General features: G+C 33.2%; 2 protein-coding genes across 6 annotated transcripts in view; one reads left to right on the top strand and one right to left on the bottom strand.

The window, feature by feature from the left end:
* Positions 1 to 8,058: 8,058 nt before the first annotated feature.
* On the bottom strand, positions 8,059 to 12,000 carry Rcd-1 (Required for cell differentiation 1). The gene is made up of 3 exons (XM_043434039.1): positions 11,278 to 12,000; positions 9,971 to 10,365; positions 8,059 to 9,798 (listed from the first exon to the last, which is right to left on the bottom strand). The coding sequence occupies exons 1-3, from the start codon at positions 11,602 to 11,604 to the stop codon at positions 9,597 to 9,599; spliced, it is 924 nt and encodes a 307-aa protein (XP_043289974.1). The 5' UTR covers positions 11,605 to 12,000; the 3' UTR covers positions 8,059 to 9,596.
* A 186-nt stretch (positions 12,001 to 12,186) lies between these two features.
* Hsdl2 (Hydroxysteroid dehydrogenase like 2) overlaps positions 12,187 to 26,834 on the top strand; it is a 324,919-nt gene continuing 310,271 nt past the window's right edge. For all 5 annotated transcript variants that reach the window (XM_043434037.1, XM_043434036.1, XM_043434035.1 and 2 more), the window contains exons 1-2: positions 12,187 to 12,421; positions 21,364 to 21,527. In XM_043434037.1, the coding sequence (XP_043289972.1) occupies positions 12,408 to 12,421; positions 21,364 to 21,527 (178 nt within the window). In that variant the 5' untranslated portion in view covers positions 12,187 to 12,407. The remainder of the gene's footprint in view (positions 12,422 to 21,363; positions 21,528 to 26,834) is intronic.

The following is a 26,834-nucleotide window of genomic DNA, read 5'->3' as shown; positions in this document are numbered from 1 at the left end:
AATTGGACCTCAGCGGCCACTTGCAAACTTTGAAAATATTTTTGATCAGGGGCACGTTTTGGATAACACGAAAATTTCTAGATTCAGAATGCAAAAGCGAAATTTAAAAATGGTCAATTCTGTTGGATTTGTTGTGCATTGAATTTTCTTTATCTTTCACTTGAATTTTGGAGAAAAGAGATCAAAATATCTGTTCTATTAAAGAAGTCTCCACTTCTCTTCTTTCTTAGTATGAAGATTTGGGAAAAATCGATAAAGTCTACGGATAGATCCATGGCGAAAATTTTTCATATCAAATTTCACGAAAAATCGGTCTTTATTCGACGAAACAAATGTTACAAGCCGAAAATCATATCTCGGCCCGCAACACGCATTGCTCTATGCTCTCGGGTTCCTAATGGACAAAACATATTAGAGTACAAGTGGAAAAATCGCCAGAGTCCAAGGACAGACCTGTGCCGAAATATTTTCAGTACAATTTTGACGAAAAATAGGTCTTTTTTCGTGGAAACCAACGTTATAAGCAGAAAATCATATCTCGGCCTCCAACCCGGTTTCCACCGTGCTCTTGGGTTCCTACTAGACAAAATACATTAGCAGACAAGGGATAAAGTCACCAAAGTCCAAGGACAAACCGGTGCCGAAATATTTTCAGTACAATTTTGACGAAAAATAGGTCTTTTTTAGTGGAAACCAAAGTTACATGCCGAAAATCATATCTCCGCCTCCATCTCGGTTTCCACCGTGCTCTTGGGTTCCCAATAAGCATAACATATTAAAGTACAAGGGAGAAAATCGCTAAAGTCCAAGGATAGACCTGTGACGAAATATTTCCAGTACAATTTAGACGAAAAATAGTTCTTTTTTCGTGGAAACCAACGTTATAAGCCGAAGATCATATCTCGGACCGCTACCCGCTTTCCACCGTACTCTTGGGTTCCCAAAAAGCATAACATATTAAAGTACAAGGAAAAAATCGTCAAAGTCCAAGGATAGACCTGTGACGAAATATTCCCAGTACAATTTTGACGAAAAATAGGTCTTTTTTCGTGAAAACCAAGTTTATAAGTCGAAAATCATAAATAATTCATAGAAATTTAAACTAAAATCCTATAGTTATCTGAACACAAATAAGGAACATTTGAGAAAACAGACGTGATATCTAACCATACACTTCCCCTAGGAAAAAAAAGGTTGGGGCAAGTACATTGATGGTCCCTCGTTTGCTGATAATTCCATCCATAAAAAAACTTTGAAAAAAATAAAAAAAAATTGTAAAGAAAAATATTTTATAAAAAAAATACAGAACAATTCGAAATAACTTTCACAAATCGTCAAAAAACATTATATTTAAAAAAAACTAATCTGTATTTATTTTTTAAAGTGTCAAAAGAATCAAATAACAAGTAAAAAATAAAAAACCGAAAAATTGCGCTTAAAATCATTTTGGAAACCGATGCCTCATTCTTCTTATTTGATTCATATAGCTAAATCAATTGAAAAAAATTCCATCTAATTTACGTGCAGCATTAAAATTTATGATATCAATCGGTGGACAAGTATTTTATTAGTCACTCCAAATTTTGACATTATTGAATTGTTCTAAGAAGCTTTTAAATCCAAAAAAAATCACATGAAAGCTAGTCATTTGTTACTCTATGGTGGCAGAGACTTATAAGAAAATCGATTCTTCTTAGACTTTCAGGATCCTCTGGTATTATTCACAAAATTCGACGTCGATTGGATCGATACAAATTATGTTTAAATATGTGTTAAAAGTACTTGTCCGGCCCAGCACTTTCCGATTAAATTGTTTATCCAAATAAAAATCAGGGCTTGTTTAGAACTGATGGATCACAAGTATTCATGCAGAGGGAATTGGGAGAATTATCTTCAATTAACTTTTACTTAATTGCACTAATTTAATAAAAAATGGAAACAAATTGTTCCACAATATACAATGGATATTATTGTGCATCGATAGATGAAAAAAATTGTCCATAATATATATGTTCAAGCTTCCAAAATAACTCTCCAGTTTATATTCAATGAAGGCAATTTTTACTTCACACTTATTCTCCAGCGAACGAATTCCATTGGGAATAAGAACTAACCTATCCTATTATAAAGAACATTAAATTAATAATGAATCGCATTTCAATAAATTTTTAACCAGATTCTGCCGTACAATTTCGTTTTTTTATGATTGATTTTTTATTGAATGAATAGTGCTGGGCCGGACAAGTACTTTTAACACATATTTAAACATAATTTGTATCGATCCAATCGACGTCGAATTTTGTGAATAATACCAGAGGATCCTGAAAGTCTGAGAAGAATCGATTTTCTTATAAGTCTCTGCCACCATAGAGTAACAAATGACTAGCTTTCATGTGATTTTTTTGGATTTAAAAGCTTCTTAGAACAATTTAATAATGTCAAAATTTTGAGTGACTAATAAAATACTTGTCCACCGATTGATATCATAAATTTTAGGGCTGAACGTAATTCAAGTGGTAATTTTTTTCAATTCATTAGAAAATACTTGGCCTCGAATTGATATAATAAATTTTAATGCTGCACATAAATTAGATGGATTTTTTTTAAATTGATTTAGCTGTTCGAATCAAATAAGAAGAATGGAGGCATCGGTTTCCAAAATGATTTTAAGCGCGATTTTTCGGTTTTTTATTTTTTACTCGTTATTTGATTCTTTTGACACTTTAAAAAATAGATACAGATTAGTTTTTTTTAAATGTAATGTTTTTTGAAGATTCGTGAAAGTTTTTTCGAATTGTTCTGTATTTTTTTTATAAAATATTTTCCTTTACAATTTTTTTAAATTTTTTTCAAAGTTTTTTTTATGGATGGAATTATCAGCAAACGAGGGACCATCAATGTACTTGTCCCAACCTTTTTTTTCCTAGGGGTATCAATTTTTCTCCATGATTTAGTAATTTTTTAAAATGTTGTATTTCAGTGAAAAATGGTCGTATCGAGGTCTAAAAAAACGTATTTTGAAGCTTCAAGTTTCTAATTTTATGATCTTATGACGAAAAAAATGCGGAGCTACATGTTCTGCGCAATTTTGAGAAAAAGTGCGAGAAGAAACAGCAAATTTCTATGCTTTTTTATCAATTCCACAAGCGTGGATTAATTTTTTTTAACTAAGCCATGGTATGCACCGGATAGCTGGTTCATTAAGCTTCAATTTGCTTTTTTTAAAACTTGGGTAGGACCATTTTTTGCTGAGATGTTGAACTTTTAATTAAGAAGAACTCTTTGGTCTTTGATCGACGATATCTCGGCAACCAATAGTCGCACAAGAAACTCAAGGGCAGTTCTGAAAACTGGAATGAATGTCCTACAAGGTTCCGTTGCGATCTTGAAGATGAATTTTTTATTCCATCCTTGTCGTGAATTTAAAAAAATAAAAAAAAAGGTAATTTATGGTTTTTCAGTAGCCCTCAATGTTGGAAGCCTTAAGAAATAAAATCAATTTTCATCAAAAACTTTCGGAATTTTTTTTTTGTATACTTCAACCTTATTTATGAGAAAAATGTAGAAAAAACTTAGAATTTTTTTTTTCATTTTGGTCATGATCACGACTCGTTTAACGTTAAAAACGTGACCCTTAAATTTGTTTAATGTTTGACCGGTTGCAACGAAGAAACGATTGGTTAGATCGAAATGTAACTTCGCAGGGTTTTTGGGGGTATATTCAGCTGTAAATGGCATACTCAACATCAGTCATTTCATGATTATTTGAAATTTGGCTATTGACTTTCTGAAAAACCATAAATTACCTTTTTTTGCAATTTTTTTAAACTCACGACAAGGATGAAAGAAAAATTTCATCTTCAAGATCGCAACGGAACCTTGTAGGACATTCATTACAGTTTTCAGAACTGCCCTTGAATTTCTTGTGCGACTATTGGTTGCCGAGATATCGTCGATCAAAGACAAAAGAGTTCTTCTTAATTCAAAGTTCAACATCTCAACAAAAAAACGTCCTACCCAAGTTTTTAAAAAGCAAATTGAAGCTGAATAAACCAGCTATCCGGTCCATACCATGGCTTAGTTGAAAAAAATAAATCTACGCTTGTGGAATTGATAAACAGCATAAAAATTTGCAAATTTTTTTCTCACACTTTTTCTCAAAATTGCGCAGAACATGTAGCTCTGCATTTTTTTCGTCATAAGATCTTGAAGTCAGAAACTTGAAGCTTCAAAATGCGTTTTTTTAGACCTCGATACGACCATTTTTCACTGAAATACAACATTTTGAAAAATCACTAAAAATTCGGAAAAATCTTTTGATCCTTTAATTTTTTTCGTTAGTGTAGTATGGAAGACCTTATTATTTGATCTGGATATTGAATACAATAGCTTTGGAAAGTAGGAAAAAAAATTGACACATAAACCAGATTTTAAAAACCGAAATTTCTCCAATCACGCAGAAAAATTGATATTTGAATCTAAGTTCATGCTTACAGGCACGTGTTCCTCTTACCGGACATAGCTGCGGCTTTGCGTAGATTTTTTTTTTATCATTTGGAATCGTTTTGGGGGAAAATTTTTTTTTTCCCATATTAAGGGCCACCCTACTGTACATCTTATTGTACGTGCAGGAAATTAGGATTAAAATGTATGGTACTATGTAAAAAATGTAACGGCATGAGTTGTGCGAATACTGCCGAACACGAAATAATATTAATCGATGATGAGGATGGAGAAGAAAATTTCCATTGTGAAGAAGCGATCGACGATGAAATAGAAATTGACTTGCCCGTTGTAACGGTGCCAATAAATGTAAAAGTATCTCATAGCGATGATGAGTATGAACCTGACGAGAAAAAAAATCAAAACGATGTGAACTATTCTTCCTTAATTTTTTTTCATTCATATAAATAAACGAATTGTTATGAATGAAATAATGTTGAAGAAAATATTTATTCATGATACCCTATCCCATTAACGGTAAATTGAATTTAAAGCATGGTTATATGTGGAATTTTTAAAATCGATCGTGGCGGCTTTCCTGTGGAACGGACATGATTTTTAACGGTACCATCGCATTCGCGAGAAAAAATCACGCAAAATGAAAAAAAAGTACATCGTTCTACGACCATTCTAAGGGGAATTATCAAATTTGTTAACTAAGTCGCTCGAGCGGGTCTGCGGAGGGCGAAGGGGTACCCCCACCGCCGCGCCCGGGCGAGCGGCGGTCGCCGTGCTCTCGGCCGCGTGCCGTCGAGTAGATTACACGGATAACCGTGATGACAATATCCCTGTTGGAGGTCAGTATTTTATCAAATCTCATAGCTGGAACCCTACGGAAGGCTATCGAATTTGATTTTTCCAAAAATCTCAATATCAACAACAAATGTTTGCAAAAATATAAAAATATTCATATCTTGGTCTGTAATAGAGATATTGAGACTTTTTTTTTAAATTGTTCGTTTTTCAAAAACGCATCGAATGGTCCAAGATTTTTCCGAATATCTTTGTAACTTTGTCCAGAATTGCTATTTGTTTATAAGTAAAATTTTTAAAACGTCAAAAAGCACTATTTATTATCAACAAAAACGATTAATTTTTTCCAAAAAGTTTGTGCACGGTGACACGAAGCTCCTCGATTTTTTTCTACGCTGTAGGCCTTCATCGCCAAATTCTATGAGATGTCAAAGTTTTTTCGAAGATCGCAAATCGTTGCTAAACTATATCTTACAGGTTAATAAATCTTGGACCGTTCTCTTGGACATTGAATTCCCTACATCTTATGTGAATTTCAAACCGATAACTCTACAAACAAACGATTGTAGCAGCAAAAATAAAGTTGTGATTTTTTGTCTTTATTTGCAATTAACTGCTTAATTAGGAATGATACCGCATTTTTGTATAAGACCTTTTTTATAGAGGACATTATGTCGAACAACTTTCATGTGTTAAGTTTTTCGATCAGATGCGTTCCCTGAGCACCAACTCAAAAAAATCGTTTTTTTCAATAATTTTTTATTGCAAAAGTGCAAGTTGGATTTGTTCGCAAATTCAGGATTATATTCCTGTAGGTCCAAACTACTTATAAAAAATTGGCTAACCTCTAGGTCTCTTGAATAGAACTTATGCTAAGGTGACTGGACTATTACGCGTCTTCGAATTTTCGCGATCAAGCATCACTGCTCCAGGGCTAGTGAGGCACTGAGGTGCAGCGTTTCTTTACTTCTTGAAGGCAAATAAGAACTCATTAATCGGTTATTTACATATCCAAACCTTCAAAGTATTAATAATAAAAATCCAGAAGTTAAACAATATTTCGATATAATATATGCTCAAATTTATTGAGTGTACTACGCGATTTGTGTACGTGAGTGTGCCGACTACACTGTCTTCGAGGAGACCCGCAACGCCGCTCTATGTCAGCACGTCTCAGATTACGCGTCCCATAAGTCCAAAATTGTATCACCTTTTATTTCATTTATGTTATATAATTGCAAACAAGAGGAAGTAGACTGCGATCTTATTCGACTGTAATCTAAATCTCCAATTCCGATTTTTCAATAAACAAGCTAACGTGTTACTCTTACCTTCTGTTTATGTGTTTTGACCTATATCAATCCTCCTGAAATTCCATATTGTATATTAGCAACCGTAATAGGTGCGCCTAGCGCTTTAATAGCTATTCCGAACATCTACTATTTCTATCTCTTCTCCTTTTTACTCAATTATTTATTTGTTCATCTGAGAGATTAGTAACTTTAATATTTGTTATTGTTATTTTCCTCTCAGCCCGCTCGTTCTCACGTTCGGGCATAACAAAAATAGGTGATTTCATTAATTTTTTTCAATTATCATGCCTATAACAGTTTTTTAATAGAGGAAGTAATTCTCTACGATAAACTACCAAGTAGCTTGTTCGTGAAACGAAAAATATGATTTTTACAGTTTTATGAAAATTTTTTTTTATCGATTTAACTGAGTGTCTTTCGGGATAGTGTAAATAAAGTTACTCTGTAAGTGATGTGCTACACCAGGCTTGGGAAGTTTCTAAATAAAAGAAACGAATTTCATGAAGAGTATTTCGAACGGGAGACATTCGGCTCCAATCTATTTTTGTTTAAATTCCTTTTCTTATCCTCAGATGATCCGCGTTTTGAGAAGAAATTCTATTGAACGTTTCTTTTATACTGCGACGTTCACGAGGATAGCTGGAGCTTTCAATTCATTTTGAAGAAAGTTCTGTATAATTTTTTCACGTGAGCTTCTCATTCTTTTGATAAAGATAGTATTTTAAAAACATAACGTAACGTGAGAACTTTTGGATTTCAAAAGAAAGGTAAACCGAGAAAAAATGCGCTTCTTTTTGCTGAGTTCATTTTTTTCATTTCATTTTGGTTTGAAATTTTATTTTTCAATTAGTGCTTAATTATAACTGATCAATTTTTTCGTTGTGGGACTTGTACTGAAATATAAAGAGGATAATGAAGTTTCATTTTTCACTTCTGAATGCATTGAAATTCTTCCAAATAATTTCAAGATTTTCAGTTTAAGGCAAAACAAGTTAAAAAATTTCAGAAAAGAAATTTCAAAAATGTTATATGTTTAGGATTGACAACAGAAACTTTTTTCCGTTTTATGATTTTAATACAAACTATATGGATATTCGCAGTTACGCCAATACATTTTTCAGAGATTTGACTGAAAATATCTAGAAAAAATAAAACACCGAATAAATGTTCGGAAAAAGCTCTAGTTGACTCATTGGAAGTTAAACCAAGTTTGGGAATGGAATCAGCAACCTCGAAAACCCCCAGAATCGCATTTTCGTATAATTCAGTAACTTATTGGCTCGTATCAGTTTTGGCACTAAAACTGAAAAGAAAAAAAGAAAGCTTACCAGTCAACCGGTTAATACAGTACCGTTCATTTTCTTGAAAAAAATTGAAAACACCGTGTAAACACACTCAATTTCATATCTACTGAATTCCTGTCGAAGTTCTTAACTTTCATCAAACTAAAATTTGTTGGGGAAATGATTTTAGGTTCTAGGCTCGAAAATAAAAAATCTGCACATAGGTGTATATTTCATCTGGCTATGCATGCTGATTAAGAATAAGACTACATAATATTTCAGATCATAATGAGCATGTAATGTTGTAGTTTATATATTACACGTTTATATTTATGTATCTAATATACACAAATCCGGTCATATATACAGTATCGGAGATAGGATTTTATGACTTATGAGTACAATAATCGTTACATCCTGAAGAGTCTCAGCATTTCATCTAAAGTGTACTGACCGTGAGATTCCAGTTAATTGACAATAGCAGATAAAAATACATTACATCAATTTGTGGTCGACGAAGCATGCCTTGTTCTTCATTGGTGCAGGAGGCTTTTGCCTCGTACAGAAAAGGAACACTAACAATATGGTACACTGGCATTTTTCATTCAACCCAAGTTAATATCTCAACTGTCAATTGTATAGAGCTACATGGTCAGCTCACTTTTGATGTAAGAACTGAGTCAGCGAGAATAAAATAGAGTATTATTGTATATCAATAATAATAAGGCTTAAACCAAATACTCGTAGAATTTTCCCTTAAGAATTTTACAATCTGACTACCCTAAAAATTGCCAAAGTTTGTTTTGGGGCCCTACATCTGAGTAAACATGAGTACATATTAGATATTCTACAACGATTGGATATACTTTTCCTCGAACCCTGATAACTTGACTTTCTGATACGCTCACATTGAGTGTGAAAGACACCCTGAAAAATACACGACCACTTGAAAAAAGTTTTGAAAATCTGAAAACGTTCCCAAGAATTCGTTATTATGCATTTCAAGCTATCACCTGTAGCGAAAGTATGATTTTTTATGCTTTATAATCAACATTAAAACAATTCTGAAAAATTCGTGAACCGTGGTCCGATGTTTAAATATTTTTATATATCAGACGAATTGTTTGACAATTTCTTATCGAATTAGCTCAAATAGAGCAGTTCTCGAGTTCTTGAGGGAAGAAAAAATCATACTTTCACTTAGAGTGACAGCTTGAAGATTTCTACACATAATAATAGGTTTTTGTGAGTTTTTTAGATTGTCAGAAATAGGTTTTTTAGAGTTTTTTTTTAAACACTATTTTAAAAAATCTACAAAACATTCAGAGTATCTTTGAGATTCAATGTAGTCATATAAAAAAAAATTCATTGAATTGGTAGGGTTTGGGAAGAAAGTTCGTCAAATCGGTGCGAAATACTTAATATACATATATGCTTAACAAAGCCATATAAAAACATATGGAAATATAATCTTTTTTTTACAATCTTGAGTCCGCATCAATCATGGAGTGTTTTCTTTCAATGTTTTTCTCATACATAAAATCCAAGTACCGTGGAGAGCAACGAATTCAAATTACAAAAGTAAAATCGTCGTCAATAACGAATACTACTTCGTTGCTGTTTCGGTTCGTTTTTTATTTTTCTTGTCCATTAAGGTATTCGATTTTTCTTTCAATCTCATGCAACGACTATATTATGAATGCAATTCAATTGAATATTTTTTCAATGCACCGCTATCATAAGCCTATGATGTTAGTGGTGACATGCCAATGGCTCTTGGATCAGACTGGCCTGGCTGAGGAGGAGGTACTTGCTGTGGTCCTGTCTCCAGATTCTTCAGTAATTGATTCAACCAGTGTTTCGTCGATTTATCTTCTTGAAGACATGTTGCAAATGTGTTATCCCTCAACTGATCTGGTAAACATTGCCTGAGAGCTAAAAGGGCTCTGTAAAAGATTAAACAATAGAAGAAAATGCTGAAGAGTATAAGTTACATATAACTCACGTGGACAAAAGTACACAAAAACAAGTCAGATAAATTTATAGAGTGTCAGTGATTCTATTTAAAAGTCCCATTTGCCAATTTCGATTTCTATTTATTCCTTAATTCCAACTCACCGGACATTGTCGGAAAGCCTCAAGTAACATCGAACAACGTGTTTGAGCAGTCTAGCGGAAGGGTCTTTTGCGAGCGACAAAACCATTTTCCCAAGAATCATAGCGACATGACTAAATCTGTCATAAGTTTGACAAATGTATGAAAGCCCACTGTCATCAAGCAGAATTTTTTGGAGTATAAATGTGGCAACTGTTTTACTGAGTTCCGAACCGCTTTCCATGATTCTCAAACAGAGAGGTATGATTTCTGTTGTAAGTAAGAATGTTATGACTTCCTGTTCATCAGTTTTTACTAAAGCTCCTATAACACCGAGACTTGTCAGTCGCAAATACTCAAAAGGTCTTGTTTTGCTCACTGTGTGCAGAAATGGGTACAGGAACAATGGTACATGAGCCTGTTGAAAAACAAAAGATATTTTCCAAGAAGATTAATATTTTTTTCATCACACATGCGCCAAAAGTTCAACTTTCCAAAGTCAGGAGTAATATACTATTACAATAGTGCAAAACGATGCAGCAATACTATACTATCATGTATATATTTATGCATTCAATAATAGTAATAATGAATATAACAGTTATAATGACCAAAGACTTTTCATCTTGTTCATAAGACTTGGTAGACTCAAAGGACAAATGCATTGACAGTTTTATCAGTTGCTATCCCAGGGCTCACTGAGTTCCTAATGTTTCCATTATTACTCTCAGCAATTGATATCCCTGCTAAAATTGAAACTGAATATGCTAACCATATTGATCTCCCAAATGTTTTTTAAATATACAGTGAGCCACAAAAGTATTCTTACAAAGGATATTTGTTTTAACATTCTCTCTGTATGAATGCTTTCATCGCCCACTGTATTTGACACTTTGCATTAATTTTCATTATTTTCATTGAACTAGTATCCATACATTCAATTTCATAATATAAAGATCATAAATTGTAATGATGGCAAAACTTTTATAATAATGATTACAAAATATCTATAATCTCTTGATTTATTTATGGTACTTATGCTAGATTCAGGGTTTTTAATGTGATTGCGAGATCTAGATTATCTAGACCATTTATGACTATTCCTTAGATTCTGATCAGCTTGCTTTCAATTAGATTCAGCATGATTGAACTTTGGTCATTATTTCTAGTTTAACTACCCTTCAACTTTCTAAATATGAGGTCAACTTTATCGATTTGACAATATTTAAGAGCATTTTTTACAAATGCAAGAGATTTGAACGATAAATATATGCATAAATGTTCAAAGATATTAACCAATCAATATCAGATTTTAATAGCGGTTAAATACCTGTAAAAAGGCAGAACGTGTTTCAGGATGACTAGCAACACATTGCAACAGGGCAAGAGCATTGCAAACTCTGTTGCTTTGATGAGCAGTTAAAGTGGCAGGATTAATTGCAGGATAAATGTTTATTATTTCTTGAAGAAGAGAAGCAGCTGTACCAAAAGAATGCCAAAGCATAGGTGCAAGATCGGGCACAACTTCACGTTTTTTGCTAAGCTCCAGTAACGCATTCTCTCGGGTTTCAGGATTTGACAGTTCAATAATCCACGTATAAACTTTTTCCCGATCAACACTCGCTTGTAGAGCTGCTGGACTTTGTTGAGAACTCATTTCTGTTTGTGAATTATTTTTTGTTTCTTCTTGCTCTTAAATTTCTACACTCTCGAAGCAGTTTCATACGACTTCAGGAATTTGAGGTTGTGTCACTTTGTCTGCTCATTTATTTCACGCTTTCATGTAACGTGGTGTTAAGTTCTTCAGAGATTTTTATTGATCTTCTCGAATTCTGTCACATAATATGTTTAATAATTAGTAAATTGGTAACTTTCAATAATCAGTGTTTGGTACAAGTTAGACATAGGATTATTTTTGACGCCTTTGGACTTGGTAGTGTTGGTAGTGCCCACGGTCAACTCACGGTACTTGTTTGCCTCTGCCCATGGTCTGTATCAGCTGTATGCCTGTATCTCTACTACCTCCGTGAACTTGGCCGACCGATTTCTGGATTCTTGACTTATTTTTTTTAATGCATATTGTTATACGGCTTCCGAATGGCAAGTTTTTTTCATCATAGATAGTTATTGTTCTTTAACTATAGCTGAAATTTAAAAAATTCAATGAATTTTGTTAAATGTATCTTAACAGCAATTCAACAGTACTTTTCAATTATAGCTAAGTTCTTTATGATTGCAGGCTGTATTTTTAACTCCAAGACTGAACTTTGTACCGTTATATCCATAATTCGACGTTCATGAGAGCATTAATTCCTATTATTATTGATACGCTGCCACTCCAAAAACAGAATTCGATAACCAGTTTTCACCTTCTCATAGGGAACAGACGAGTTCATTGTATCTCAAATCTATTCGGCTATTAGAGTAACCTAGAAAAATAATCTCAAGAATTTTCCCAGAATGATTAATACAGGGTAAGTCCATTTAACTATGCAACCAGTTTTTGAGTGTGTACTTATAAGTTTTGTAACGACGTATGTATTCATGTTTTGATTCATAAGGTTCGACATTTTTTTGGGTCAATGTATGTTTCCTTAGCAAAGTACTTTAAATCTGTAGTTTAGCTCATCAGTATATTTTCTGAGTATCTAGTACAAGTATAAGTTCCAATTATTTCTCACAGGATAAAGGTTGATTAATGTTTACAATTGCAAGAAACCACATGGTCTTGATTGTGATAGCCATGCATCACATGTGCTAATTACTATCACGCTCCTCAATAAATTATACAGTAAATGCTTCAATCACTCCATCTGAAAATTTTGCCTGTTAAATTTTGGTGTTAAACGTAGCGAAGTATCACACTTTCTAAACACTTTGCAGTTCTGACATATCTTCTACTTCTATCTTCTACTTCTTCTTCAACTAGTTCTATCTTCAACTATTGTATTGGACTCATATGGAACTCTTAACTATGTGCTGAGGCTATGCAGTATGGTCACATAGATTTTCAATTTAGGTTACTACTTATGAAGATTTTATTGATGAAACTATGCATATGATATTGGCAAATGATTCTACTGAAGGCATCAGTTTCTTACGCCATTTCACAGGAAATACATTTTAAATTATTTTTTGGATGCGTTCAGTTACCAGTAAATCCTTACCAAGATTTATTAATTAGACATTCTCTTGCGTTAATTACGACAAAATGATTCACAAGTTTTATGAAGATTTATGAAGTGTATGGTTGTTTATATTTATACATGTGAATTTTAAGTAAATCTTTTGTGCATAGTTATTCACATACTGCTTGGCTTGTCGCGTGATGAATATGAAAATTGGTTTCAAAAAGTCTTCAGGTGCTCTTTTTCTGCAGATATTCAAATCTTAGGGAAAAAAAAGTTGGGACAAATACATTGATGGTCCCTTGTTACCTGTTCATATCACGAAAAATGTAAAAAAAATTCCATAATAAAAAATTATGAAACCAACTGTAAATAATTTCAACAGAACAATTAGAAAAAATTTCACAAATCCTGTTAAAAACATCTCATTAAAAAAAAATACAAATCTGTATTTTTTTTGTAAAGTGAAAAAAAATTCAAATAAAACATGAGAAATAAGAAACCGAAATATCGCACTTGAAAACATTTTGAAAAACAATGCCTCGCTCTTCTTATCTTATTCTAACAACTAAATCAATTGAATAAAAAAATAAGTTACTTGCAGCATTAAAACTTATGATATCAATTCGAGGCCAAGTATTTTCTAATAAATTGAAAAAAGTTACCACTTGAGTTACGTGCAGCACTAAAATTTATGTTATCAATCGGAGGACAAGTAATTTATGAGTAACTCCAAATTTCAACATTATGAAATTGCTCTAAGAAGCGTTTAAATCCAAAAAAAATCACATCAAAGGTATAGTAATTTGTTACACTATGATGGCAGAGACTTGGAAGAAAATCGATTTTTCTCAGACTCAGGATCTTTTGGAATTATTTTACAAATTTCAACGTCGATTGGATCGATACAAATTATATTTAAATATGTCTTAAAAGTACTTGTCCGGCTGAAAGAATTTTGGAGGTTTTATATCACGCCTTTTTTCTCAAAAGTTCTGCAATCTCGTTTTTCAGGTTAAATTAAACTGATCTAATCCCAATAACACGAAGTTGAAAAAAAAACTTTATTTCTGCGATCAGAAAATTGAAAATTCGATTGAAGCAATCTTTTAAAAAATGTTCACATACGACACAAAAGTGCTCGTCACATCGATATATTCTTGTACGTCCTTACCTATTTTTTTTTGCAAAATCAAGAAGATTAATTGAGATTAATATTAGTGGGCAAGAATTTCAATATTTTCAATATAGTCGTAATAATAAAAAATTCTCTTTTGAATCTCATGTAACTTGCTTAGGTGTTTAGGGTAAACATGTTAAGGTCATTAGTATAATGACCTTAACCTTTAGAGGACCGGCATTTGAGAGTTGAAATCGCCCTTGAAAAGTGCTCAAATTAGTGTCTAGTATCACGTATCAACTATATACAAAGTTCATATCACAGGGTGAGCCGATATATCGGCTTTCTGGTTCTCTAGAGGTTAAGAACAAAAATCAATAGAGTGTGGAATGCAAAATTGAAACATTGGTTGATCTATCTAGGAATACTCTGCGATGTATATTGGAATAAATGAAATTTTCGTAAATAATGTTTTTCTAATTGTTTTAACCAATAAATTCGGACGCCGTATAATGAAAAATAATTATAGTTAATAATTTAAACCATGGACGTTTGTTTTATGTGTCGAATGGTTGAAATTCGATTCAAAACTCTCATTCACGTTGAAAATACCGCATAAATTAGTGGATAATGTTATTCACCAATGCTGTAGGATTGTAATGAATTTGAATATTTTTTCACGGTTTGAAATCATTTTCATTGTGAGGTTTGAGAATTTTTGTTTACATTTTTTGTGGTATAATGCGAAAACGGGCGATCATCGATTTAGTAGTCCAAATTTTTTTTCTCTGAGAGAGGATTTTTCCAGCTTGATATTAAATTTTTTTTCTGTGGTAGTTCTAAATGACACAAAATATTTTTAAATAAGGTCTTCGAAAGTTTTCCTATGTTTCTATTGTGATGTTTAAAATTAATTTCTCCAATGATTTTCGTTAGGTTTTGCGCAATACATAACAGTTTGACATTCTTCGAATGTTTGAAATGATCGCCTCAATTTTTCAACGATTTTGAATGTTTCCATCATTTTGGGAGATTTAAATCATTTTCCGTAAAGTTTACGAATTTTTTCCATCATCGTAAATTTTTTGCCTTTATTTATAAATATTGCTTTTATTTTTTTCGATGAAATCATTTTAAATAAAAAAAGATATGAAGAATTTTTAATGAAACAAATGTATTCATTGATTTTCCTTAAAATTTGATAGAAACAGAGAAAGAGAGAGAAAAAAAAACATATAATGCTCACCAAGTCCACCAGAATTGGCAATTTTTAGAAAAATATATTTCATTCAGAAGCTAGAAATTTTTATTTTCTTCAAAAATGGGCTTATCATGACTTTTTGAAGTATTCATTTTCATTTATATCAGTATACGCAGAGATGCAAAGTGGATGCACGCATGTCGATGCACAACATTTTCAAAGTCTGCATGTAGACACCAAGGTTCAACCGGAGAAAGAAAAAGTATAAAACGTGTCAAAACCAACAGAGTTGCTTATATTTCTAGATATGCATTGCATTCTGAAACCATAAATTCTTATGCCATTCATAAATGAGCCATTGATGACTTTTTGTAGCATTTTGAATTATTTTTATTATCTATTTTTTCTATTCACATTCCATAATCAAATTAATCATGCCAAAACTAAAAGTAAAAAGACAGCATATTGAAAAGCGAACAAAACTTCTAATTGTTTGATGTGTATGTGCATTGGCTTTCGACGACAACAATTTCAGCCCTATTCGCTGAAGTAGTAAGCGGCTGAAGACTTTGGTAATGAATTTCTTTGTTTACATACTACAGTTGAAACCAAAAAATGAAATGATTTGCACACCGGCCGCTTTACAGAAATATCAACGTTTAAAGGTACTCGCTGCATACCAGTAATACAAACTTTAATACTATGGGGAAAAACATTTCAGAATTTCCTGAGCCACATTTTTGAAAGTTATTATTACACATTTAAGAAAAAAAGTGAAAGACATGGTGCATATTCAAGCAGTAAGCAAAATGGAGTAATTTTGTATGGCTCCATGGTTATATGCAGATAAAATATTTGATCGCATCCAAAAACAACACCGGCATACAAAAAAAAAGTGGTCAGTACTTTCGACTAGACCCATGTAATTCTATGTATTTTGACGCGCTGAATCAGAATTTAGGATCAGTTCAGCGCCTACACCCACCAATTTTGAGTAAATTGCAAAAAACTTTTCAAAATGTCAAATAATCGCATTTTTGGGTACTCGAACATCTTGTTTGACCTATATCATGCATGATTTTTATGTAATTTGATGCGGTAAGATTAAAATGCAGAGTTATTTTAGCTTATACACCTTCACAATATTGAATAAGTGAAAAAAACGCATTTTTGAGCACTAAAATTTTTTTTTTACCTTTATCATGCATGATTTTTATGTAATTTGTATAACGAACTCTTTTTTTCCTCAAATGTTCGGTTCAGTGGATTTGTCGCAGCAGCATTGGGAAAGAAAAGTATGTTGGATAAAGGAGCGTTAGCTTACTTTTATCATGATGATATGATGTTGAGAAACTCATAGAAAAGATACCGTGAATTGTGTAAAAAGTACTCATAAAATGTTTGTCTCATATCGAAGAAACTACCTTTGGTATACAGCATTTTTTTCACAATTCACGAAATTTACAAGTTTATAAAAAACGAGCATCAGCGTCTCATACCACATATAACCTGTTGATTGGTATATACAAAAAAAAGTCGGGTCAGTTCTGGTAATAATGTAAAACAGCAAAAATGCTGTAAAAAAAGTGAGACAAGTACATTTACTTCCCCCGAAAGTAGTCTCACAAAAAGTTGTTAAATAAATGAAACCTATCAAAAGCATCAATGGTCAAATACATCCCCGAAAGTAGCCTCCCAAAAAGTTGTTAAATAAATCCCCGAAAATAGCCCCACAAAAAGTTGTCAAATGAATGAAACCGATGAAAAAAAAGCATCAGTAATCAAATACATTAAACTTATTAACCTTGAATGAATGTTTTTTAAATTAATTGAAAGTACATTTTTTGTGTTTTTTTGTGAATTTTTCGTGTTTTACACAAAAAAATCCGATAGAAATAAAACTTAAAAACAATTATAAAAAAAAAATTTGATTGAAAAATAACAATTTGATCGAAGAAAAAAAAAATAATTAAAAAAAACATTAAATTGGAAAAAAATTTGACTGAGAAAAAATTGAAAAGAAAAAAGTTGACCGAAGTACTTGGCGAGCGTTTGTTCACATAATTCTTATTACAATATATTGATCATTACCATAATCTCGCTAAGTCTTCGGTCAATTTTTTTCTTTTCAATTTTTTCTCCGTCAGATTTTTTTTAATTTAATTTTTTGTTTCAATTTTTTTTTTTTCCTTCGATCAAATTGTTATTTTTTAATCAATTTTTTTTTGTAATTGTTTTGAACTTTTATTTTTATCGGATTTTTTTGGTGTAGAGCACAAAATTGGGACGAAAAATGGTTTACAAGGGTTTTTTGTGTCGCTGAATTGAGTTCCGGGCTTAATTTTTACCTTGAAAGAGGTGAAAATCGAGCGTTAAGGCTGACATTGTTAGATTTTTCAATGGAAAGTTATTATGCGATCTTACCTGAAAATTCCAAGTTCCACACTAGACTCTTTTGTCGAAATAAAACTAAAAACCGCCAAAAGTTCCAGGGAAAAAAAGGTTTGGACAAGTACATTGATGTTTCCGTGTTTCCTGATCATATCACGAAAAATGTGATAAAAATTTCATAAAAAAAATAATGAAGCCAACTGTAAATAATTTCAACAGAACAATTGGAAAAAATTTCACAAAGCCTGTTAAAAACATCTCATTAAAAAAAAATACAAATCTGTAATTCTTTTGTAAAGTGAAAAAAAATTCAAATAAAACATGAGAAATAAGAAACCGAAATATCACGCTTGAAAACATTTTGAAAAACGGTGCCCCATTTTTCTTATCTTATTCTAATAATAAAATCAATTTAAAAACAATCCATCCAAGTTACTTACAGGAATAAAAGTAATGATATCAATTCGAGGCCAAGTATTTTTTAATAAATTGAAAAAAGATACCACTTGAGTTACGTGCGGCATTAAAATTTATGATATCAATCAGAGGACAACTGATTTATGAGTAACTCCAAATTTCCAGATTATGGAATTGTTCAAAGAAGTTTTCAAATCCAAAAAAATCACATGAATGTTAATCATTTCTTACTTTATGGTGGGAGAGACTTATAAGAAAATCGATTCTTTTCAGACTTTCAGGAACTTCTGGTATTATTCACAATATTCGACGTCGATTGGATCGATACAAATTATGTTTAAATATGAGTTAAAAGTACTTGTCCAGCCCATCACTATTCATTCAAATAAAAATCAGGGCTTTTCGAGAACTGAGGGAGCACTTACATTCATGCAGAGGATATTTAGGAAGTTATCTTCAAATAATTTTCACTCAATTGCACTAATTTAATAAGAATGGAAACGAGTTGTCCTGTAATATACAAGGAACATTATTGTGCATCGATAAATGGAAAAAATTTGACACAATAAACATGTTCAAGCTTCCAAAATAACTCTTCAGTTTATATTCAATGACGGCAATTTTTACTTCTCATTTCTTCCAGCTAACCAATTCTATTCGGTATAAGTATCTAGAGTCGCGGCAGCGACTCTGAGACAAGTACATTTATATATATGACGAGTTGCTGCCAGAGACTCTTTACCGGAGCGATAGCATTTCCAATTGTTTTCGAAAATTTTCAAAATTTGTTTCTTCAATAATTAATTAATTATAGCATTCCGGAGAAGTTTATAAGTTGACATATTTTTTATTTTTTTTTTCTTTCGATTGCGACCTCTTCGAACTCTGTAGCTTAATGCGTTGAAGAGATATTAATTATTTATTTTTTAATTGCATCAAAAAATGGTCTCGGATTTTCGCACACATTTTTGATGTTTATTTGTTTTATTTAGTGACAAATCTGGTGCCATAATACATTTTATATACCTATATATTGTTTTTCTGGTGCCATAATGCAAGTATATACCTATATATTTTCATGACGTATAACGTATGGTGTGTTGTTTATGCTGATAGATGATGAGGTTATAAATATCGCGAATTTGACAGTTCACCGATACCCCGGTCTGTAGTACAAGTATATACCTATATATTTTCGTTATGATATGACGTATGGTATGTTAGAAATGCTAACTGGATAAGGTTATAAAGATCGCGAATCTGATAGTTCACCGACACTGTACCAATTTTTCTGGTTCTGTAGAAAATAGATAAAGGCAGGACAATGTTTTGGTAAAAGTGGTGAAAAAAAGTGAAGAAGAAAAAAAGAGAAATAAAGGCCGAGGAATCCAACAGTGTTATATGCAATGGAGACAAATCGAAAATTGTCAACAACATTCGGATTGATGGTATAAAATATTTAGAAAGGTTAGAGATTTTTTCTATATATATCTTGAGATGTAATCCGGATTCTGAAACATTATAAAAAAAAATCCATGCATCCGCTCTTTCTCATCTGAATGAGCAATTTGAATGAAAAGTGATGGGCCTGACAAATACTTTTAGCACATATTTAAACATCATTTGTACCGATACGAAATCGACGTCGAATATTGTGAATACCAGGGGATCCTGATTTTTTTTTGGATTTGAACGCTTCTCAGAACAATTTCATATTGTGAAAAATTGTGGATTATATACTAATGAAATACTCATTCTCCGATTGATGTTATAAATTTTAGTGTTGCACATAACTCAGATGGTAACTTTTTTGATTAACTAGAACTTTCTCAAGTTCCGGATGCTTCCCGTAGGAATGAATTTCTCACGTTCTATTTGAATTTTTTTTCCGTTACAATATATTTACGGATTTGTATTTTTTTTAATATAATGTTTTTTTCATGATTTTTGAAAGCTTTTCTTAATTGTTTTGTTGAAATTATTTACAGTTGATTTCGTAATTTTTTTTTCATACCATTATGTTTTGAATTTTTTTCATTCGTCATCCGATGTACTCGTCACTTTTGCATTTATTTGACAACGTTTTGTTCCTTTGAATCAAATGTTTTTCATACATTACCAAGATTTAGAAGATTCATTTTTTTTATTCATTACGTTTGGAATGGTTTTTTTATGACCTTCAGTAATGAATTGGCCATTTGAAGCAAGTTTCGAGAGAATAGATCGATCAACTTCTTATAAATTATCGTGCATTTGTGTTTTGAACTACACGAGTGTCACATGGGGTTTCACTGAGACTACTGTCCAGGTGGTATTATACTCACCAGAAAGAGAATGCTTTCACAAATCAGACCCTGCTTGAATTTTGTTGATATGTCAAAAAACAAAAAAAAATACAGAATTTTTAGTAAAAAAAAACTTTTTCGCGAATTTTTTTTCAAGAATTTTTTAAACATTCTTCAAACTAAAATTTCCGTTCCGTTCGTGGATAGGATAATAGAGAAACGTTTGAATTATGTTCTCAATTTTTGTTGAGCCCCCAAAATAATTCTACAAAATGCTACAGCGCTCTAAAGTGCATGGGGTGTGACACACCCCATGTGGCCACCACGAGATTCTCATGAGGTGTAATCGTCTTAGGTTAATAATTTCGCAGAAAAAAAGCGGTAAAAGTTAAATATCTACTATCGATTCAACTTTGATAGTGAATAACGGTCAAAAGAGCAGATTTATTACAAAATGACAAGAGTATTTTTATAGAGTATTCGATTTTTTGTAAAAACGTGCTTTGGGAATCATCCTACATTGATCAATCCGCGAGTTGCAAAACTCAAAAGTCGCCAGTGATGTGTTCCCTAGATTATTAAATGGGAAACAGAAAATCGCGATGAACGACCTCTAAGAAATATTTAAAGGGCTGAAATTTGGATCGGCATCATATTTTATGATATTGGAACTATTGAAGGATGTTCTTTTTAGAGAAAAGAAATAAATTTTTTTTGACACACCCTAATACTCTTTTTGTTCATTTTCCTTCCAAAATGCACCCTCTCTACAACGACAATTAAGCTGAAATGCAAACTGTTGAAGTTTTTGAAAAAAACAGTGCTCTAATCACACGCCTTCTTACTACTTTTTTCATGAGAAATTGTTCTTTAGAAAGCTTGCCGGTCGGACAGTCTTCATAACCGGCGGTTCTAGAGGAATTGGGAAAAGTATTGCCTTAAAAGTCGCCAGGGATGGAGCCAACGTTGTCATCGCGGCTAAAACAGCTCAAGCTCATCCAAAACTTCCTGGCACAATTTACACTGCAGCAAAAGAAAGTATGTATTTTCGAAATCGCTAGATCAATTGTTTCGGATCACTAAATTACATAATTATAATCGGAGGCAATTTTTATAGGCAGAATTTTCTCATTACTTCATTCAATTATAAATGTAAGCATAGTTAGGTTTTTCTATCGTCTCCGTTCTTCGTACAATCTTTCATCTTCAACACTTGATGAACATTTTTTTTTATTGTATACAATACGATTTTGGTAAAGGTATACAAAGTAACCCCACCACTTGTGGGAGGGGGGAATGGTGGGGGAAGGTCCCCCCACTACAACCCCGAAGAAAAATGGCGGTGGTCACCCCCCCCCCCCTCCTTTGATTTTTTATGTCAAAGTTCAAACAGTGGTATAAGGATTTTTCAATTTATTTTCAGGGAGTATTTAGTGTTTGAGTGTTCACACACACGCACGCACGCGCGCGCGCACACACGCACACACACGCGCACGCACGCACACACACGCAAAATTGAAATTTTAGTAATTTTAATAATTTTAACTCACGGGGGCATGACTCAGGCTTGCATCTCAGGAACCGGAAGATCTACGATGGGAAACATCTCGCGCATAATTCGGAAAAAAGCTGGGATTCGCTCTGAATACTCGTATTCTCTTTTGAATAAAAATTGGGAAATATAAAAAGACCAATTTTTTGAAACACGACCGTATTTCGGCACAGCACCTCGCAGGTCTCTCCACACTCTCTCAATGTTTTGCGTATGAGCGCGAGTATCAGGATCCACGAAGTTTATTTTATGGTTCACTGTAAGATGTTTGAATCCTCGTTTGTTGAGCGTAATCCGTATTTGTAATCACAATATCAAAACATCCGTGACTGTATACTGTAACGATACACGTTACACACACACGGCAAGCGCCCGTGTGCGTAAGAACAGTCGAGTCCGACGCCCCACCACGGCGAGGGAAACCCCGTGCCGCGTGCCTCGCCGCACCACGGAGTAGACACTATATAAGGCGACACCTCCGTGGCCAATTACCTATCATTTGATCCAAAAACTCCAATCCTATAATATACTCTCGGCGTGTCTCCTGGCATAGCGTCCAGCTATCACGCTTCCTTAGGAAAGCCCATCCTACTTCGAATATCGTGTCTCCTGGCACAGCGTCCAGCTATCACGATATTCTCTTCGTTCTCGGAAACGAGTGTCTCTCGGCATAGCGTCCGACTTTCACTCGGGAACGAAATCACCCTAAGATCTCCGTGACAAGTGTCTCTCGGCATAGCGTCCGACTATCACTTGCCATAGAAAGCTAAACTCCTTGGTATAGCCCAGGCCACTCTTAGATATAAGTTTTCGGCAAAGTCGGTGTCACGTAATTTATAAGTCTCGGTATAGCCCATGCCTCGTTATTATACTAAGTCCTCGGTATAGCCCATGCCTCGTTATTATACTAAGTCCTCGGTATAGCCCATACCATTCTAAACACAGAATCTATCAAGAGACTCGGCAGAGTCTCGGGACAAGTACATTGACAGCCCTGTCGTCTGCTGGCCCGAGGCTCTCGCCGAGACTATATTATCTCTGAATAAAACGATTCGCGGTGGTGGGGGTAAAATCGACATGTCATTTTCTTGAATTGCGAAGCTCAGGAGTTATGTCGCAATTTGAAAATTGAACTTTCAGCTAATTAAGAAATTCTCTTTCGATTGCGCCCAAAATCAGCATGATCGGTGGCGTAATTGCTGAGAAAAAACTTTGCACGGGCTCAAGATTATGCAAAAAGTACCAACACATTTACGCAGCTGACGTATCCGTATATGGGTTCAGACCGATACATACAAGGGCTTCTTGATGCCCATCATAACCAATCACCGGTGAGAATCTATCCGTCTCGACCAATCGCCGATGAGAAAGTTTCTGATAGTCCTCAATGTTTTCTTGTATACCGTCTGTTATCGTCTGTTATGTTATTATAAAGTAATTGCGATCGTAGCCCCGTGGATCAACGGTGCAAGATTTGCAAATTTCGTTTAAATAAATAAAATATTATTGGAAATAGCAGTGGATATAATCAATTTTATTTTTTTCATAAAAGAAGTTTCAATAAGTTTCGAGCCCAATTCACGACAATAATATCTATAGTAAATAAAACCTCAAAAGTGGATTAATTGATCTCATACAGTGTACTGAGAGTGAGTAAAATGTTGAGAAGTGAAAACGTGAATAATGTGTGTCGTGAAAATTAAGAATTATCTGTTCTACTTCGATATCGTAATATATACATAGATAGCAAATTTGCGAGATTTCGCGTCATGTTGACGTTTGAGGTTATGACCGCCGGAGTGCTGTAGAAAAATAAAAGTGGTTATTGAAAAGTGGAAGGAATCGATATTATTAATGACGTGACTAATTAGTGTTGAATAATAATAATAATAACAATGAGAAAATAACGTTCGTTCATTATAACCTCTAAAACGTTCTTTCCAAACAGAAATTCTATGTTGTGTAATTACATTAAAGAGGTGGATGGTTGTGTGTAAACGAATTCAAATAAATTTCAAAAAACTTTGGTCAAGTAATTCAATGTATTGTTGTCATAATTTCTTTCATTTAGTTTGGCTGTGTTCACCGGTCCCTTTTTTCCACCTCCTGAGCTTACAGTGTATATTGTCATACCAATTTCTATTTGTTCTCCAGACAATACGAGAGATATTCGTATTTCTATTTTTTTATATTAATTTCAACAAGATAATTTGAAATATTTATAACAAAAAGCCTTCATGATTGCTTGTTCATACACCCAAGTTTTGAAAAATCTTTGGGCCATGTAAATGCATAGATATATTCACTTGAGTTGTTACATGATAAATTTGGAAATTTATTTCAATAAGTCATTGGGTGCTTAATTTTCATGATATCAAAATTTGTATCTTCGAAATGCAATGAACACCTCTAAAGTTCGACAAAGTGATGAAGCGACATGTATATTGAATATTTCCAGACCATGTGTGCGATTGGCATTGTGGGTTGAAAAATTCATGTCTGTAAGTCTACACCTGATCATTTTTGGATGTGATCAAATATTTTGTCTGCGGATAACCATGGAGACATACAAAATTACAGCATTTTGCTTGCTTTAACATGCATCGTATCTGTCACTTTTTTTTTGAATGTGTCATAATAAGTTTCAAAAATGTGGTTCACGTAATTTTGAAGTGTTTTTCCCTATAGCACCAAAGTCTGTATAACTGGTACGTAGCAAGTACCTATGAACTTTGATCTTTCTGTGAAATAGCAGGTATGCCAATCTTTTAACTTTTTGGTTCCGACTGGAATATATTAACGAAGATATTCATTACTAAAGTCTTCACCTACTTATTTCTGAATAGATCTGAAATTACTGTCTTCAGAAACTAATGCACAAATACATGAAACAATTTTGATTTCTGTTCTCTTTCAATTGCGCTGTCTTTTTTCTTTTTAACTATGGCTCTGCTCTTTCCGATCCTTGTTTTGACTCCATCGGTTTGCAGCGGATCGATGCATATTATTAATTGGTTGCCTAATATGTGTGTCCTAGGATTTTCTACTATTTCTTCATGCTGATTGTGGTAACGTGATTCAAGAGGTTTCCAATTATGATCATCAATCGCACATTTTGTACAACAGATTGTCAAAACAGTTTCTGGTCTTGATATAAGTGTAGTTATTCTTTTTCCACCTGGTCTGTCGAGTAATAAATTTTGAAACTTGTTCCAAAAAGTCTTTGGATGCTTTTTTTGCTGATAATACGAAAAGTTGAATCTTCGGAATGCGGTAGGCAAACACAAATATTGACAACAATACTTATGAAATGACGTGTATGTTGAGTATTCCTATTCTGCAAACTGCAAATGTGGAATTATTGGTGAAAACATTGATTACGATAAGTGTACAGTTGCTCAGTTTTCGATGCGATTAAGTATAATGCCTGCCAACATCATGGAAACCTACAGAATTTCTGAATGTTATGTGCGCTATGTCATTTCAATGTAACATCATGACTTCTAACAACTTTCCACTCTAATACTATAGATTTGGATCATTGAAATACAGCAAAAATCTGCAAACTATAAAATTTATATACTGTGCCATTCATTTTATTTTTTGACTCGCACCGTAACATAAATATGAAGTGAAAAATTCATTACAAAAGTCTTCAGTTGCTCATTTATGGATGGATTTGAAATTGCTGTCTTCCAAACTCATTGCGCAGATACATTGAATTGCAGCAGATACCTGCGAACTTGGAAATTTCTGTGGATAAGTATATGTGCTAAGTATCACCCCCTATCTTTATGGTAATATATAATGGAACTTTGTTCAGCAAGTTTTAAAGTATTTCTTTTCAAATAGTATTAAAGTTTGTATTACTGCGGTATGGAGCGAATACCTTCAAACTTTGATATTTTTGTGTCGCAGCATGTGTGCCAATTATTTAAATTTCTTACTCCAACCGTAACATGTAATTTCAAAAATTCATCACAAAAGTTTTCAACTTTACTAATTATCTTAATTTTCCTTTTTCTAAATTCTATGCTAAATTTCTGAATTTCCTAATTTATTTCTAAATTATCCTGAAATGAAATTGTTTTCCTCCACAAGCAATGCAGGTACCTTAAACGTCTTTGAATTCCGTTGCTCTGTTGAATCAAGTACGCTCAGTTTTTTTTACTTCTTTGAATTCTGACATAATAAATGTTTCCGGGTGCCTTTTTTCTGCAACTATCACACTGTAGATATAATTGGATCTCCGCGGCCACTTGCAAACTTTGGAAATATATTTCATCGGGGGCATATTTTGGATGACACGAAAATGTCTAGATTCAGAATGCAAAAACGACATTTAAAAATGGCCAATTCTGTTGTATTCGTTGTGTCTTGAATTTGATCTATCTTTTCTCTTTTCCTTTCTTTTCACTAACGTTATAAGCCGGAAATCATATCTCAGCCCGCAACACGCATTCCTACATGCTCTTGAGTTTCCAATGGACAAAACATATTAGAAGACAAGGGGAAAAATCGCCAAAGTCGAAGAACAGATCTGTGACGAAATATTTTCAGTACAATTTTGACGGAATTTAGGTCTTTTTTCGTGGAAACCAACGTGATAAGCCGAAAATCATATCACGACCTACAACCTGCTTTTCACCGTGCTCTTTGGTTCCTAATTGACAAAACATATTAGAGTACAAGGAAAAAAATCGCCAAAGTCCAAGGAGAGACCTGTGACGAAATATTTTCAGTACAATTTGGATGAAAAATACGTCTTTTTTCGTAGAAACCAATGTTATAAA

Source organism: Venturia canescens, chromosome 1 (assembly GCF_019457755.1).
Source record: "Venturia canescens isolate UGA chromosome 1, ASM1945775v1, whole genome shotgun sequence".
Taxonomy (NCBI): Eukaryota; Metazoa; Arthropoda; class Insecta; order Hymenoptera; family Ichneumonidae; genus Venturia; species Venturia canescens.
This window is presented reverse-complemented; position numbering and strand designations above follow the sequence as displayed.